General features: G+C 43.4%; 1 protein-coding gene across 3 annotated transcripts; it reads left to right on the plus strand.

Annotated features, from left to right (window-relative positions):
• The first annotated feature begins 13,319 nt into the window (after nt 1–13,319).
• LOC122008513 (cytochrome b6-f complex iron-sulfur subunit, chloroplastic-like) lies at nt 13,320–16,064 on the plus strand. Of its 3 annotated transcripts, none has more exons than XM_042564266.1 (5): nt 13,320–13,483; nt 13,575–13,816; nt 13,896–14,013; nt 15,126–15,308; nt 15,809–16,064. In XM_042564266.1, the coding sequence occupies exons 1-5, from the start codon at nt 13,442–13,444 to the stop codon at nt 15,908–15,910; spliced, it is 687 nt and encodes a 228-aa protein (XP_042420200.1). In that variant the 5' UTR covers nt 13,320–13,441; the 3' UTR covers nt 15,911–16,064. The 3 variants fall into 3 exon arrangements, with proteins under 3 accessions (XP_042420200.1, XP_042420198.1, XP_042420199.1); XM_042564264.1 differs by having other exon boundaries at nt 13,323–13,483; nt 13,578–13,816; XM_042564265.1 differs by having other exon boundaries at nt 13,329–13,483; nt 13,617–13,816.
• The last annotated feature ends 200 nt before the right edge of the window (nt 16,065–16,264 follow it).

The raw sequence follows: 16,264 nt of genomic DNA on the forward strand, positions 1-16,264 counted from the left end.
CGCCATAGGCTCCAAATTAAGTAAAAGAAACTTGTTAGCGATTGTGTTGGTTTCTTGACTTTATTCTGCTGTATTATTTTGAGTTTTTCAAAACGAACGAAATAGCCACGAGCGCTATTCACCCCCCTCTAGCGCTTTCGATCCAAAAAAAGTCTAGGCAATCTGCCTATGCATCTCACCCCTTTCTAGGTTTAGCAATACATAAATAAGGTAGTCCTAGTGTGTTGGTGAGATACTCAAGTTCTAGACCTATAGGAGCATGCTTTCTAAGGGTTTGATTTAGACTAAGGCTAAAAGTAATTTTGAAAATTTTAAAAATAAGGAAAGTTTTGAGAAAAATAAATAAGGAATTTTATCCTAGAATTTAAAAAAAAATTGAAATCAATTTTGAAAGTAAGAGTCCTAATCTATTAAGTACATTCCTAATTATCGATGCAAGTTACTAAGTTCACTTTCAGGGAGGGGTTTAGTGAATATGTTGGCTAGGTTTGACTTAGACTCAATGTATTTGAGTTCAATGTCGCCTTTAGTGACATGATCCCTGATAAAGTGATGTTAATTTTGATGTGTTTAGTTCTTGAATGATGCACAAGATTTTTAGTTAAATTAATTGAACTGACATTATCAATTAGTATTTTTGTATTTGTAAAATTTAAATTGAAGAGTGAGAACTAGGGAAGAGGTCCCTGGCGCAGACCCTCCGATGCTCAAGTCATAAAGAGCCTGAGTGGAAAAAGTATGAAAAAAAGTATAGTTATAGTACATGAGTGTGTATGAGTGAGCACATGTACCTGACCAACGGAGAGGACCTCTCATTTTATACTGCCTTTTGTAAACTCTGCAATCATCAGACATCAAAAATGTTGAGTATCAGGGTATGTTGGGTAATAGAAGATGTACGATGAACTCCCATTGAGTGGAGGAAGGGTCCACTTCATGTTGAAAAATAATAGCTAAGAGGAAAGAAATAACATAAAACTTTTTGATCATCTTATTACTAAAGCCAATAGGTACAAGTTATCCAAAACAATAATGGAAAGATTAAATAAGGCATACAATCGTAATAATTATAAACATAGTAATATAATAGACTTGGAAATATTATTTTTCCTATTTGATTCATGTCGATCTTGATTGTGATGCCAAATATAATAAATCTCAATTGATTGAAATCAATTAGAGATTATTTCCATTATTGTCATTACCCCCCGACAAACTCAACGGGAGTGCCTGAACGTTGAGTTTGAGTGCTAACTTTGTGAAATGTTGTCTAGATAATGACTTAGTAAATATATCAGCAATTTGATCTTCCGTAGAAATGTAAGAAACTAAAAGTTGTCGAGTCACTAAATGCTCGCGAAAAAAATGAAAATCAATCTCTACATGCTTCGTACGAGCATGAAAAATAAGATTTGTTGTAAGATAAGTTGCTCCAATATTATTACACTAGATTTTAGGCGTAGCAGTTGGGAAAAAGTGAAATTCTGAAAGAAGAGATTGTAGCCAAATAATTTTTGACGTTGCGTTAGTGATATCTTTATATTCAGCTTCAGTACCTGAGCAAGAGACTGTACGTTGCTTCTTAGAAAGCCAGGAAATAAGATTTCGCCCAAGAAATATAGCATATCTGCTAGTAGAATGTCTATCTTCGGGAGATCCAGCTCAATTTGCATCACTGTAGGCAATCAACTCTCATGAAAACTGATGATATAAAAAAAGATCATATAGAATAGTGTCTTTGAGATATCGAAGAATTCTCTTAACACCTTCCCAATGATGTTTAGTAGGAGCATGCATAAATTGACAAGCATGATTCACAGTGAAAGCAATATCGGGTCGTGTAATTGTGACATATTGTAGGGCATCAACAATGTTACGGTAGATCTGGCGGTCAAAAATTGAAGAAGAGGATAAAGGTGTAGTGAAACCACCCTCGATGATTGATGTGGAGATAGGACGTGCACCATCCATTTTAGCTCGTTGTAGGAGTCCAGTAATGTATTTGCTATGAGAGAGAAGACAACCTTCAGAATGTGAGAGAAACTTTATGCCAAGAAAAAAATGAGCATTGCCAAGATCCAAATAGGAAACTCTTGACGGAGAAGATGTAGTAAAGTAGTAATGTCGTTTTGATCACTACCAGTTATAAATATATCATCCACATAAATCAGAATAAATATTAAAAATTCTGCATTACATTTGTAGAATAGGGAAGAGTCTATTTTTGAGCCAGAAAATCCATGAGTATGAGTCAGGTAGATAGATGATGAAACCATGCACGAGGTGCTTGTCGAAGACCATATATATATATAGACTTCTGAAGTTGACAGATATGTGTTGAAAGTTGCGGAGTGGATGAATCCAGGAGATTGTTCCATATACACAGTTTCTTCAAGGTGTCCATAAAGGAAAGCATTGAAAACATCTAATTGGTGTATTAGCCAATTGGAGCTAACAACTATAGATAGTAGCAATCTGATAGTTGTAATTTGACAACTAGACTAAAAGTATCATTGAAGTCAATACCTGGCTGTTAATTAAAGTCTTTAGCAACAAGGTGAGTTTTGTAACGTTCAATAGAACCATCTACACTATACTTAATTCGGTAAACCCGTTTAGATCCCACAATATTCATGGATGGGGTACGAGTGACTAAGCTCCAAGTTGCATTACGAAGAAGAGCATCAAATTTTGTAGCCATAGCAGCATGCCAATTTAGATCTTTGACTGCCTGTGTAAAACTAGAATGTTCAACAAAATTTGAAGAAGCAATGAGAGCACATGGAAGAGGATAACGAGTGGAAACTGGTTGACATCATGCATTAATATCACTTAGAGGAAGCATTTGCTGAGGAATATCATCATCAACCCACCTATACTAATGCTTTTGTTGGAAAATGCACTGATAAATTCTCTTGACACGCACGTCTTGGTCATTCGTCTTGATCCGGTGGTAAGGACGGGGGACCCTCATGGGCGGAGGGTCAAAGACACGTGGAGGCCAACCCCAAGTTCGCGCCGAACGGAAGGATACCGGGCCGAACGGAAGGATACTGGGCCGAACGGAAGGATGCCGGGCCGAATGGAAGCATGCCGCGCTGAACGGAAGCATGCGGGGCTGAACGGAAGGATGTCGGGCCGAATGGAAGCATGCCGCGCTGAACGGAAGCATGCCGGGCCGAACGGAAGGATGCTGGGCCGAACGGAAGCATGCCGGGCCGAACAGAAGCATGCCGCACCGAACGGAAGGATGCGGCGCCGAGCGGAAGGATGCCGGGCCGACCTGACATTCGGCCAGGAGCTTCCCAGGCCGGACAGAAGACAACCCGACCATGGGCGGGTTTCCGACGCTTATAGTGGAAAGGGTCACCTGGCCGAGCGGATAGCCCGCTCAGCCGAAGCATAAAGCATCGTTGCTGTGGAACACTCTCAGCCGAGCACCCGGTCGGACCGATACCTACGCCCGGTCGGACCTATGCCTGCCGAGCGGCTGGCCGCTCGACGCGGGAGTAAAAGGAGAAAAGGACAAGGGAACATCTTCTGACAGCGGGTATGTTCGACGATCAGGCCATACGCAGGATCTTATGACAGGGTTCCGCTGTCCCATCAGAGGTGTACTCGGCCTGTAGCAGTATGATGTCAGGTAAGCTTTTCTGACAAGCCCATACTGAGGTTTGGGCTGAGGACACGTATTCGCCTCAGTATGCGTGCATGAACCCCTTCATAGCTTTATTTAAGGAGCCTCACACTTTGTCGGAGGTACGCGTTCTTGGATATTCGGAGCCATCTTTTGCTGTCCACTTGCCTGACTTGAGCGTCGAAGGGTCGTCGCCGGGAACCCCTTCCCGGCCCGACTTCCTTGCAGGTTCGCCGGAGGTTTGTACGACCGGTCAGAGATCTACGTCAACGACTCGGAGAGCGCAACGTGCCCAGCGTCCGTTGATTCAGCTTTCGGACAGGATCAATTTGGCGCCGTCTGTGGGAACGCACATGCATCCGAGCGGAAGCAATGGACGAAGCTGGAAGACCGCACACGGTGATGCTCTCCACGGAGGAGCTCGACGCTCTAATCAAGGCAAGAGCAGCTAAGCTCGTGGAGCAACAGAGAGAGAATGCGCAAGCCAAGCGGCTAGAGCAACAAACAACGTCAGCATCAGGTGGCCGAGCGGACGCCTCCCCCGGGACAAAGATCCAACCGGCATTCAAGGGGGAGCACCGCCGAGCGGATAAAGATGGATTGGGACTTGGATCAACCATGAAGCACAAATTGTCTCCAGCCTTTCCGGGGCAGGGTGAAAGGTGCGCCAATGTAATGTATGCTGTATATTTTCTGTTTGGCTATATATTTGAAATGCAGGAAGCAAAATGTTAAAAAACACAATTGGCATTATACGCCGAGCGGCCTATCATCATGGTGTATAAGATCCGAGCCACCAACTCGAAGGCGAAGACCCCGTGCCGATCGGCCGGGCGTATAATTACATGAGTCAAAAGCTCGATGGCGAAGAACCCGTGCCGTTCGGGCGGGCATAAAAATGATCCGAGCCAAGTGATTGAAGACGAAGACCCCTCGCCGCTCGGCAAGGTGTATATCGGCCGTGTTAAAATTAGCCTTAAAGGCCGTCGAACTCCGACGTTAAAAATCGAGAGACGAACCGGCGTCTATAAACTCCCCGGCCGGAAGACCGTCGAGCTCCGACGTTAAAACTCAAGAGACGAGCCGGCGTCTATAAATCATCCGAGCGGAAGACCGTCGAGCTCTGACGTTAAAAATCGAGAGACGAGCCGGTGTCTATAAACCCTCCGAGCGAAAGACCGTCGAGCTCCGACGTTAAAAATCGAGAGACGAGCCGGCGTCTATAAACCCCCCGACCGGAAGATCGTCGAGCTCCGACGTTAAAAATCGAGTCGTGCCAGCGACTATAAACCCTCCGAGTGGAAGATCGTTGAGCTCCAACGTTAAAAATCGAGAGACGAGCCGGCGTCTATAAATCATCCGAGCGGAAGACCGTCGAGCTCCGACGTTAAAAATCAAGAGACAAACCGGCGTCTATAAACCCCCTGGCCGGAAGACCGTCGAGCTCCGACGTTAAAAATCAAGAGACGAGCCGGCGTCTATAAATCATCCGAGTGGAAGACTGTCAAGCTCCGACGTTAAAAATCGAGAGACGAGCCGGCGTCTATAAACCCTCCTAGCGGAAGACCGTCGAGCTCCGACGTTAAAAATCGAGAGACGAGCCAGCGTCTATAAACCCCCCCGGCCGGAAGACCGTCGAGCTCCGACGTTAAAAATCGAGAGACGAGCCGGCGTCTCTAAACCCTCCGAGCGGAAGACCGTCGTGCTCTGACGTTAAAAATCGAGAGACGAGCCGGCGTCTATAAATTTTCCGAGTGGAAGACCGTCGAGCTCCGACGTTAAAAATCGAGAGACGAGCCGGCGTCTATAAATCATCCGAGCGGAAGACCGTCGAGCTCCGACGTTAAAAATCGAGAGACGAGCTGGCGTCTATAAACCCTCCGAGCGGAAGACTGTCGAGCTCCGACGTTAAAAATCGAGAGACGAGTCGGCGTCTATAAATCTTCCGAGCGGAAGACCGTCGAGCTCCAACGTTAAAAATCGAGAGACAAGCCGGCGTCTATAAATCTTCCGAGCGGAAGACCGTCGAGATCCGACGTTAAAAATCGAGAGACGAGCCGGCGTCTATAAACCCCCCGACCGAAAGACAGTCAAGCTCCGACGTTAAAAATCGAGAGATGAGCCGGCGTTTATAAACCCTCCGAGCGAAAGATCGTCGAGCTCCGACGTTAAAAATTGAGAGACGAGTCGGCGTCTATAAATCTTCCGAGTGGAAGACCGTCGAGCTCCGACGTTAAAAATTGAGAGACGAGCCGGCGTTTATAAATCATCCGAGCGGAAGACCGTCGAGCTCCGACGTTAAAAATCGAGAGACGAGCCGGCGTCTATAAATCTTCCGAGCGGAAGACCGTCGAGCTCCGACGTTAAAAATCGAGAGACGAGCTGGCGTCTATAAATCTTCCGAGCGGAAGACCGTCGAGCTCCGACATTAAAAATCGAGAGAAGAGCCGGCGTCTATAAATCTTCCGAGCGGAAGACCGTCGAGCTCCGACGTTAAAAATCGAGAGATGAGCCGACGTCTATAAACCCTCCGAGCGGAAGACCGTCGAGCTCCGACGTTAAAAATCGAGAGACAAGCCGACGTCTATAAACCCTCTGAGCGGAAGACCGTCGAGCTCCGACGTTAAAAATCGAAAGACGAGCCGGCGTCTATAAATCATCCGAGCGGAAGATCGTCGAGCTCCGACGTTAAAAATCGAGAGACAATCCTGCGTCTATAAACCCTCCGAGCGAAAGACCGTCGAGCTCCGACGTTAAAAATCAAGTCGTGCCGGCGACTATAAACCCTCCGAGCGAAAGACCGTCGAGCTCCGACGTTAAAAATTGAGAGACGAGCCGGCGTCTATAAATCATCCGAGCGGAAGACCGTCGAGCTCCGACGTTAAAAATCGAAAGACGAACCGGCATCTATAAACCCCCTGGCCGGAAGACCGTCGAGCTCCGACGTTAAAAATCGAGAGACGAGCCGGCGCCTATTAATCATCCGAGCGGAAGACCGTCGAGCTCCGACGTTAAAAATCGAGAGACGAGCCGGCGTCTATAAACCCTCCGAGCGGAAGACCGTCGAGCTCTGACGTTAAAAATCGAGAGACGAGCCGGCGTCTATAAATTTTCCGAGCGGAAGACCGTCGAGCTCCGACGTTAAAAATCAAGAGATGAGCCGGCGTCTATAAACCCTCCGAGCGGAAGACCGTCGAGCTCCGACGTTAAAAATCGAGAGACGAGCCGGCGAAACCCTCCGAGCGGAAGACCGTCGAGCTCCGACGTTAAAAATCGAGAGACGAGCCGGCATCTATAAATCTTTCGAGCGGAAGATCGTCGAGCTCCGACGTTAAAAACCGAGAGACGAGCCGGCGTCTATAAATCTTCTGAGCGGAAGACCGTCGAGCTCCAACGTTAAATATCGAGAGACGAGCCGGCGTCTATAAATCATCCGAGTGGAAGACCGTCGAGCTCTGACGTTAAAAATCGAGAGACGAACCGACGTCTATAAATCATCCAAGCGGAAGACCGTCGAGCTCCGACGTTAAAAATCGAGAGACGAGCTGGCGTCTATAAACCCCCCGAGTGGAAGACCGTCGAGCTCCGACGTTAAAAATCGAGAGATGAGCCAGCGTCTATAAATCATCCGAGCGGAAGACCGTCGAGCTCCGACGTTAAAAATCGAGAGACGAGCCGGCGACTATAAATCATCCGAGAGTACCCCGTAAACATCTTACGAAAATCCCATTTGCGAAACGAGATATATTCAGCCGAGCGGACTAGCTATACAAAATACTTCGTGAGAAATCCTTTGCAAAACGCAAGAGAGGTGGGATGAGAGGCGATTAACGAGGAGAAGCGGAGGATGGTTTCTTGGATGCGCCGCTCGGCATTACGGACGTTCAGTCAGTCGGACTATGCGCCTCATTCGACTAGACTTGAAGGGGAGGCATGTGATCTGGTGGTAAGGACGGGGGACCCTCATGGGCGGAGGGTCAAAGACACGTGGAGGTCAACCCCAAGTTCGCGCCGAACGGAAGGATACCGGGCCGAACGGAAGGATGCCGGGCCGAACGGAAGCATGCCGCGCCGAACGGAAGGATGCGGGGCTGAACGGAAGGATGCCGGGCCGAACGAAAGCATGCCGGGCCGAACGGAAGGATGCCGGGCTGAACGGAAGGATGCCGGCCGAACGGAAGGATGCCGGGCCGAACGGAAGCATGTCACGCCGAACGGAAGGATGCGGCGCCGAGCGGAAGGATGCCAGGCCGAACGGAAGGATGCTGGGCCGACCTGACATTCGGCCAGGAGCTTCTCGGACCGGACAGAAGACAACCCGACCATGGGCGGGTTTCCGACGCTCATAGTGAAAAGGGTCACCTGGCCGAGCGGATAGCCCGCTCAGCCGAAGCATAAAGCATCGTTGCTGTGGAACACTCTCAACCGAGCACCCGGTCGGACTGATACCTACGCCCGGTCGGACCTATGCCTGCCGAGCGGCTGGTCGCTCGGCGCGGGAACAAAAGGAGAAAAGGATAAGGGAACATCTTCTGACAGCGGGTATGTTCGACGATCAGGCCATAGACAGGATCTTATGACAGGGTTCCGCTGTCCCATCAGAGGTGTGCTCGGACTGTAGCAGTATGGTGTCAGGTAAGCTTTTCTGACAAGCCCATACCAAGGTATGGGCTGAGGATACGTATTCGCCTCGGTATGCGTGCATGAGCCCCTTCACAGCTCTATATAAGGAGCCTCACACTTCGCCGGAGGTACGCGTTCTTGGATATTCGGAGCCATCTTTTGCTGTCCACTTGCCTGACTTGAGCGTCGGAGGGTCGTCGCCGGGAACCCCTTCCCGGCCCGACTTCCTTGCAGGTTCGCCGGAGGTTCGTACGACCGGTCGGAGATCTACGTCAACGACTCGGAGAGCGCCACGTGCCCAGCATCCGTTGATTCAGCTTTCAAACAGGATCACGTCTCTACGTGTTGTTCAAAATATTATTAACCATTATGGTTTACCAATTTCTTTAGCCTCCTCTTCTCATTTATGTGAAGCTTACGTGAAAGCAAAATCTCGTAAATTACCTTTTGCGTCTTCTTCTTGCACTTCTAGTTTTCCTTTAGAAATTATTTACTCTTATGTGTGGGGTCCTGCTCTATCTCCACAAGTTCCTGTAGACTCAGCAGGTAGTGGTGATCCACTCTCTAGTTCTAATTCTCGTCCGTCTGACCACTCATCTCCGAGTAGCTCTGATACCATGTTGAAAAACAATTGATAGAGGAAAAAAATAATATAAAGCTTTTTGATCATCTTATTACTAAAACCAATAGGCTTATTAACAATAGATTGAAATCAATTAAGATTTATTATATTTGACATCACAATCAAGATCGACATGAATCATATAGGAAAAATAATATTTTCAAGTTTATTATATTACTATGTTTATAATTATTATGATTGTGTGCCTTATTTAATCTTTCCATTATTATTTTGGACAACTTGTATAAATAAGCCTATTGGCTTTAGTAATAAGATGATCAAAAAGCTTTATGTTATTTCTTTCCTCTATCTATTATTTTTCAACATGATATCAGAGTCCTGATTCTCCACCAATCCACTCTTTTTTTTCTACCATTCTCTTATTCTTTGTTTTCTTAATTAATTTCTCTTAATTATTCTCTTTTTTTTAAACTGTTACTTTCTCTTTTCTTTCTCTCCTTTCTCACGAATAGTACTAGTTTTATTTTTCTCTCATTTCTCTGCCTTTTCTCCTAGTATTACTCTCCTATTAATTAGTCTTGTTATTCTCTATTGTTGTTCATCTCCATCGTAGCAAGTGCTTCTATTCACCACCGTTAGCTACCTAAGCCAACACAGAAAAGCCCTCTGCTTTCTTATCACCGTCGAAAAGTTACTCTGTCACCCACAACAAGTGGTTGCCACCGTCCACTAAGTTTTTGATTTGCCACTTCTGCTGAATAGTAAGGTTTCAATGCCAAGTATTATTTCCAGCCATCGAAAATTCTTCCAGCAAGGTCTATTGGACAAGTTATTTATTTTCGATGTCAGATACTCAAGCACATCAAGGTGGCCAAAAGCAAAGTTTAGACCGATGTCAAATTTATCACATCATTGGTCATACTGGTATTCATTTCTCTAGAAGATTTGAGTGGTCTTATAGTCAGAGAAGATGTCAAATTTGTCTCAGAGTTGGACATATTGATATTCAATGTCCTAAAAGATTTGACTCAAATTTTGCTTATGATCCTGCAACATTGGGACAACCAACTATTTCACAAGGAGAGATGCATCTTCAAATCAACCACCACATTCTTGGCATTTTACAGTCCAGTCATCTCATTCTGGAGCATTCTCACATTCTATCTTTCCTAATATAGTTTCATTGACTTTTGAGAACCCAGGATGACATCTGGATTCTGGAATAACTCATCATGTTACACCGGAGTATAATATTCTCACAAAAGTTTCGCCTTGTGATGGACCCGAGATGATACAAATAGGTAATGGCTCAGGTTTGCAAATTACTCACATTGGAAACACATTTTTTTACTCATGTGGTCAAACTTTTCGTATGTGCAACACTCTTCATGTTCCTTCTATCACCAAAAATTTACTTTCCATGCGTCAATTTGCTCTTGATAATAATGTGTTCTTTGAATTTCATCCTCATCATTGTCTTGTTAAGGATCCTACAACAGGAAATATTCTACTCCAAGGAAGCATTAAAGACGACCTTTATCATCTTCAACTCACCTATACTAATACTTTTGTTGGAGAATGCACTGATAAATTCTCTTAACACGCACGTCTTGGTCATCTATCTCTACATGTTGTTCAGAATATCATTAACTATTATGGTTTACCAATTTCTTTAGCCTCCTCTTCTCATTTATGTGAAGCTTGCATGAAAGTAAAATCTCATAAATTATCTTTTGTGTCTTCTTCTCGTACTTCTAGTTTTCCTTTAGAAATTATTCACTCTAATGTGTGGGGTCCTGCCCCATCTCCACAAGTTCTTGTAGACTCAGTGGCTAATGGTGATCCATTCTCTAGTTCTGATTCTCGTCCGTCTAACCACTCAATAGAGCTTCAGAATATTCCTTGACGAACAACCGTTACTCTTTCACAAGTGGTTATGATTCCCTGGTAACATTGTCTCCTAGCAATAATCCATCTGGCATTGTTTCAGTCAGGTGTAGACTGGGAGCTATGCAAAGTAGAATAGAGTCCACCCAGCAGGGAGCCGAGTGGGCATAAATTGGGAGTTATGCCCAGGAGAAGTAGGGTTCGATCGACATGGAGTTGACTGGGCATAGACTGAGAGCTATGCCCAAGAGAAGTAGGGTCCGATTGACATGGAGCTCACCAGGCGTGGACTGGGAGCAATGCCCAGGAGAAGTAGGGTCCAATTGGCATGGAGCCGGTCGGGCGTAGACTTGGAGCTATGCCCAGGAGAAGTAGGGTTCGATCAGCATGGAACCAGGCAAGCGTAGACTCGGAGCTATGCCTAGGAGAAGTAGGATCCGATCGGCATGGGGCCGATTGGGCATAGAGTGGGAGATATGCCTAGGAGAAGTAGGGTCTGATCGACATGGAGGTGGTCAGATGTATGGGGGTGCCCTGTTTGAACACGTAGTCCTTGACCTTGACCGTCACCTTTTCCTGATTTTTGACTGCCACGTCATCTCAACGGTCGTCTATGTCTTATCCCCACCCACTATTCCCCGAATTAGATACCATGGAGACTAATAGACATTGAGAGAACACCTTAACTTTTAAGGCACTAGTTGTCAGGTTATGTCTATTAATTTTGGGGGAAATTGGTCTAGCTCTACGGAAATTTCTCACAAGCCATCAGGATCGAAAAGCGCTCACACTGGGCGATCCACTGACATAACATTCTTAGGTCAACATTCCATTGAGAAAAATATATCCGTTAATGCGTCGATGAGGAACCGCTTGCAATGGATGGTCTATCAACCCAATATTCTTAGGTTAATATTCCATTAAGAAAAATAATCAGTCAATATGCGAAGCTAGAACTACAATATCACATTGTAATCGAAGAGATTATAAATTAAAATTCATCCATGTTTTTTTAATTAAATAACAAATACCTAACTAACTGGTTAATCTTTCAAAGAAATTTCTTTCAGTTTTTTTTTAAATTCAAACCAGGGCAAACATCTTTCAATTCGTGAATAAATTTAATAGAATTTATTTATATTTTCTTTTATCAACATGAGATATCTCATCCATATCATCAATATTTTTAAGTTCACTTTTCACTATGAAAAAAAATATCCTACAATATATTGTAATTAAAATTCAAATATTAAATCTATTGGTCCATTAGAAGGTTTAAGACCAATTTCTTTATAATATTTCTAAAATTTAAAGTAAATCATCAATAGACAATTACTTTTCATCATATATTATATCAGCTACTCTAAAATTTTCAATATCTTAATTTTTTTTTAATCATTTTTTCCCACTTTTTTATTAGTATATTTGTAATAATAGAAGGTTTAAAGGAGAGAGATTAAAAAAAATATTATTTTATTTTTAGGTAAAGAATTTCATTCTCTATAATTAGAGAAGCACTATAGCATAAATCTAAATTTAGAGAATTGAAAGGGAATATGATATAAGTTGTTTTTGACAAAAAAAAAATGTAAAATTTAAGCTAGTAACTGGTTTTATATAAGGGTGTAGATGTTCTAACCATTGCACCATTACTCTGGAGGCAAAAATTTATTTATATTCCTCTAATATATAAAAGATCTAACTAATTTAAACAACTCATAAAAGTAAATAAAAAATCTTAAAAGCAAATAAAAAATCTTAAACATATATACGTTATGTCTATGAAATATCTATAAATAATATTTATTTTTTAGTTGATATTAAATATATCTAACTTATATCGATTAATCTTAGAGATAATCGATCAAGCCTATGAAAAATTTTTAACGACTTAAATCAAAAAGCATATACAATGAACGACCCATCAGTATAATTTTTTTAGGTTAATCATCTATTAAAAAAATCCATTCATTAAGTAGCTATAATTGGGATCGGATTCTTAAACATTTAGTAAATTAAACAAACACTTTATCCTTTATCATTACCTGAGGTAAAAAGAATTATAAATAATATTTATAAATAAGATTCACAGATAAAATTTATAAATTATGTTTATGGAAAAACTAAAGCTAATAAATAAATTTTAATAAATAAATAAACTTATAATATCACATTCCCTTACTAGCCAAATAATTATAAAATATAAATTTTAAACAGTTAGGCTCATAAAACAAATGAAACCAAAATTGAATTATCATTTTAATACTTCGATTTGACTTAATTTAATTATTTTATTAAACAATCTTTAACAATAAAAAGTTTGGCCCATTTTCTTATAGACCTACTTTTCGGCTCATGGGATGTGTTTGGCTCAACTTGGCCTAATTTCATGCTGAGCCCAAACTAGGTTAGGCGCGCGCCATTATAAGTAGGTCTAGTCGACAAGGGTTGTTGGACCAAGGCCCATGGACTGTGGTCAGTGGCTCAGTGTGGCTTCCTCAGCAGATGAGAGCGCCGAGCGGGAGAAGCTTTGAAGACCACCCAAACATGTGGCCGGATGAAGCCAGTTCCTGCCCATCAGCCAATAGCACGAGACCTTATCTCTTTCCTCTTCTTCCTCGCAGATAACAGACGACGCCAACGATATAAACAGCGACCTCGGAGGAATTGCAGGGGAGCCAAGTAGCAGCTGCCGCATTCTACCGCTCGCCATGGCCTCCACCACTCTCTCCACCGCCTCCGCCCCATCTCAGGTAACCTACACCTCGACCCCACAGTCTCCCCTTCTAAAAGTAGCGAATTTGCTGGGGACGAACACTTCAAGCTCACATTTTGGGCTTTTAGCAGCTCTCCTCGGCTAAAAATGGCATCTTTGCGCCGTCGCAGTCGCTCCTGAGCAAGCGGGCGCTCCCCAGTCCGGGGAAGGAGCGGAGGGGGAAGATCACCTGCCAGGCGACCAGCATCTCAGCTGACAGAGTGCCGGACATGGGAAAGAGGCAGCTCATGAACCTTCTTCTCCTCGGCGCCGTGTCGCTGCCCACCGCGACGATGCTGGTTCCCTACGCCGCCTTCTTCGTGCCCCCAGGGTAAGGTCAAGGCTGTACACACTTGAGACCCTAAACTTGTCTATTTCATGCTTAAGCTTTGTGGAATCGTATTCTACAGTTCAGGAGGATCGGGCACTGGAACTGTAGCTAAAGATGCGCTTGGAAACGATGTTCTTGCGTCCGCGTGGGTCAAAACTCATGGCCCTGGTGATAGAACCCTAACTCAGGGTTTAAAGGTTCGTCTTCTCTGCCTTAACTATAATGTCCTGCAAGTGAAATGATTGTTTGTGTTGAAGATATAATGGAGTAACTACTTAGAAAAAGCCGCAGGAGAGTCTTGGTGCAATGGTAAAGTTGTCTCCGTGTAACTTGACAACATTTTTCATGCTTCATGGCGATGATGTGTAGTAGCATGGTTTGATTACCGCATTTTTCGTGCTTCATGGCAGTCTATACACAGTTAATTTCTCAACTAACAAAGGGCAGTCCGGTGTAGGGCTGTAAACGAGCTGAGCTCGAGCCAACCTAGACTCGAGCTCGGCTTGACTCAATTGATACTGGCTTGATTTGAGCTCGAGCTCGAGCTCGCTTGAACCTGTAGAGTTGAGCTCGAGCTCAAACTCGATATTAATTATGGGCTCGAGCTCAATTTTTTAAATTATTTTTAAGAAATAAATTAATATAATATATATTATAAAAATATATATTATTACTGGCTCGTTTGGCTCGACGAGCCATTGAGCTAGTAATAATTAGACTTGAGCTCGGCTCGAGCTCGAGTCGAGTTTTGACCGACTCGCTCGCGAGCGGCTCACAAGCGGCTTAGCTCATTTGCACGCCTAGACTCCGGTGCACAAAACTCCCTCTGATGTAGGGTCCCGAGAAGGGTCAGACCACATTGAGTCTATTGTGTGTAGTCTTACCTTGTATCGCAAAAGACTGTTTTTGCAACTCGAACCCGCGATCACAAAGTCACACAAGAATAACTTTACCATTGCGCTAAGCCTTCAATTTCTCACCTAACAGAAGTAAGCCACTTTTGTTGTTCTTGGGTTAGAACATCTGTTTTTAGGCTCTAATTTCTCTTCTAGTTGCAAATCTACTAGAAACCTTCAATAGTCTGAGACTTTGATTTGTTCGACTAATGGCATATGAAAATGACTAATGACATATAGATATGGTCCAACGACTAATGTCTTTCGTCTAGAGCATCTGTTTGTAGGATCAAGTTACTATTCTAGTTGCAAATCTCCTCTGTAGGAACCTTCAACAATCTGAAACTTTGATTTGTTATTTTGAAAGCAAAAGCCACAAGATTTTCAGCAGTCTTGACTCACTAGTTTTGCAGGGAGACCCTACTTATCTTGTTGTGGAGGATAACAAAACTATTGCAACCTATGGCATTAATGGTGTTTGCACCCATCTTGGTTGTGTTGTTCCATGGAATTCTGCCGAGAAGAAATTCGTTTGCCCTTGCCATGGATCACAGTACAACAGCCAAGGCAGAGTCGTGAGAGGACCCGCGCCTTTGGTGAGTATCCATTCCTCTTATTCTTCACTATGTTCATTTCTTCTGTATACTAAGTAGGTATACAGTGGAGTACACCATTACATATTAGCATAATCTACATAAGAAGATAGCAAATCATTGATGCCCATAATAAACTACATTCCCTACTTTTAGTATTCGAAGGTTAGGTTTTACTTTAACAAACCTGCACTGAGTACTCAGTTTTATTAATAAGTGATCATATAGGGATATGTTGAGCAATCTATCTAATCTTAACTGGCAGAGTAGTAAGTTTGAACCATGATTGTTTTTCATGGTGGTATTTAGCTCCCCTATCAGTGCTTGGTTCTCAAAATTATATGGTTTAGTTGAGGAAGATAGGAGGAATGTAGACACTTTGTCGGTAAATTGGCTAACAACTTTCATCCAACAAGAGTTTGTGCTTTGATTCTCTATTATAAGATGCATCTTTCGATAGCTTTTGCTGCATAGTGAATTCTATTTTCTGGCAAAAATGGCAGTCTTTGGCTTTGGCGCATGTTGATATCGACGATGATAAGGTTATCTTCGTACCGTGGGTGGAAACAGATTTTAGAACAGGGGAAGAGCCATGGTGGGCTTAAGATGTCATTGTCGCTTTCAGCTATGTCTATATGCAACTTAAGGGTATCCAATTTCGCATACTATTTTCAAGATTTATTATGCTTTTCTCACAAGGACTTGTGCCATTAGCACAAATGCTGTAACATCTAATACTAAACATGCCTTTCTGCATTATCTGGGCTTGTTTACTTCAAATGTGTGTTTGGATTTGGAGACCGAGGTGGATTGGACTTGGCCTAGGTGGTTCTAGTGTTTAGGGGACAAGTTTGCCTTGCCTAACAAGAGGACCTGATTTGTTTAGGTGAATGTCGAAAGCTCTTAAAACTTGGATATATAACACATTCAACAGAAAACTTAGTCATATAACATTCAAC

The sequence above is a fragment of the Zingiber officinale genome, chromosome 8A (assembly GCF_018446385.1).
Source record: "Zingiber officinale cultivar Zhangliang chromosome 8A, Zo_v1.1, whole genome shotgun sequence".
NCBI lineage: Eukaryota > Viridiplantae > Streptophyta > Magnoliopsida > Zingiberales > Zingiberaceae > Zingiber > Zingiber officinale.

Excerpts from the sequence above, each read along its gene's own strand:
- LOC122008513 (XM_042564266.1), top strand. The coding sequence starts at position 13,442 with ATGGCCTCCACCACTCTCTCCACCGCCTCCGCCCCATCTCAG. Across the intron at positions 13,817-13,895 it reads GCCTTCTTCGTGCCCCCAGG|TTCAGGAGGATCGGGCACTG; the intron begins GTAAGGTCAAGG and ends CGTATTCTACAG. Across the intron at positions 14,014-15,125 it reads CCCTAACTCAGGGTTTAAAG|GGAGACCCTACTTATCTTGT; the intron begins GTTCGTCTTCTC and ends CTAGTTTTGCAG.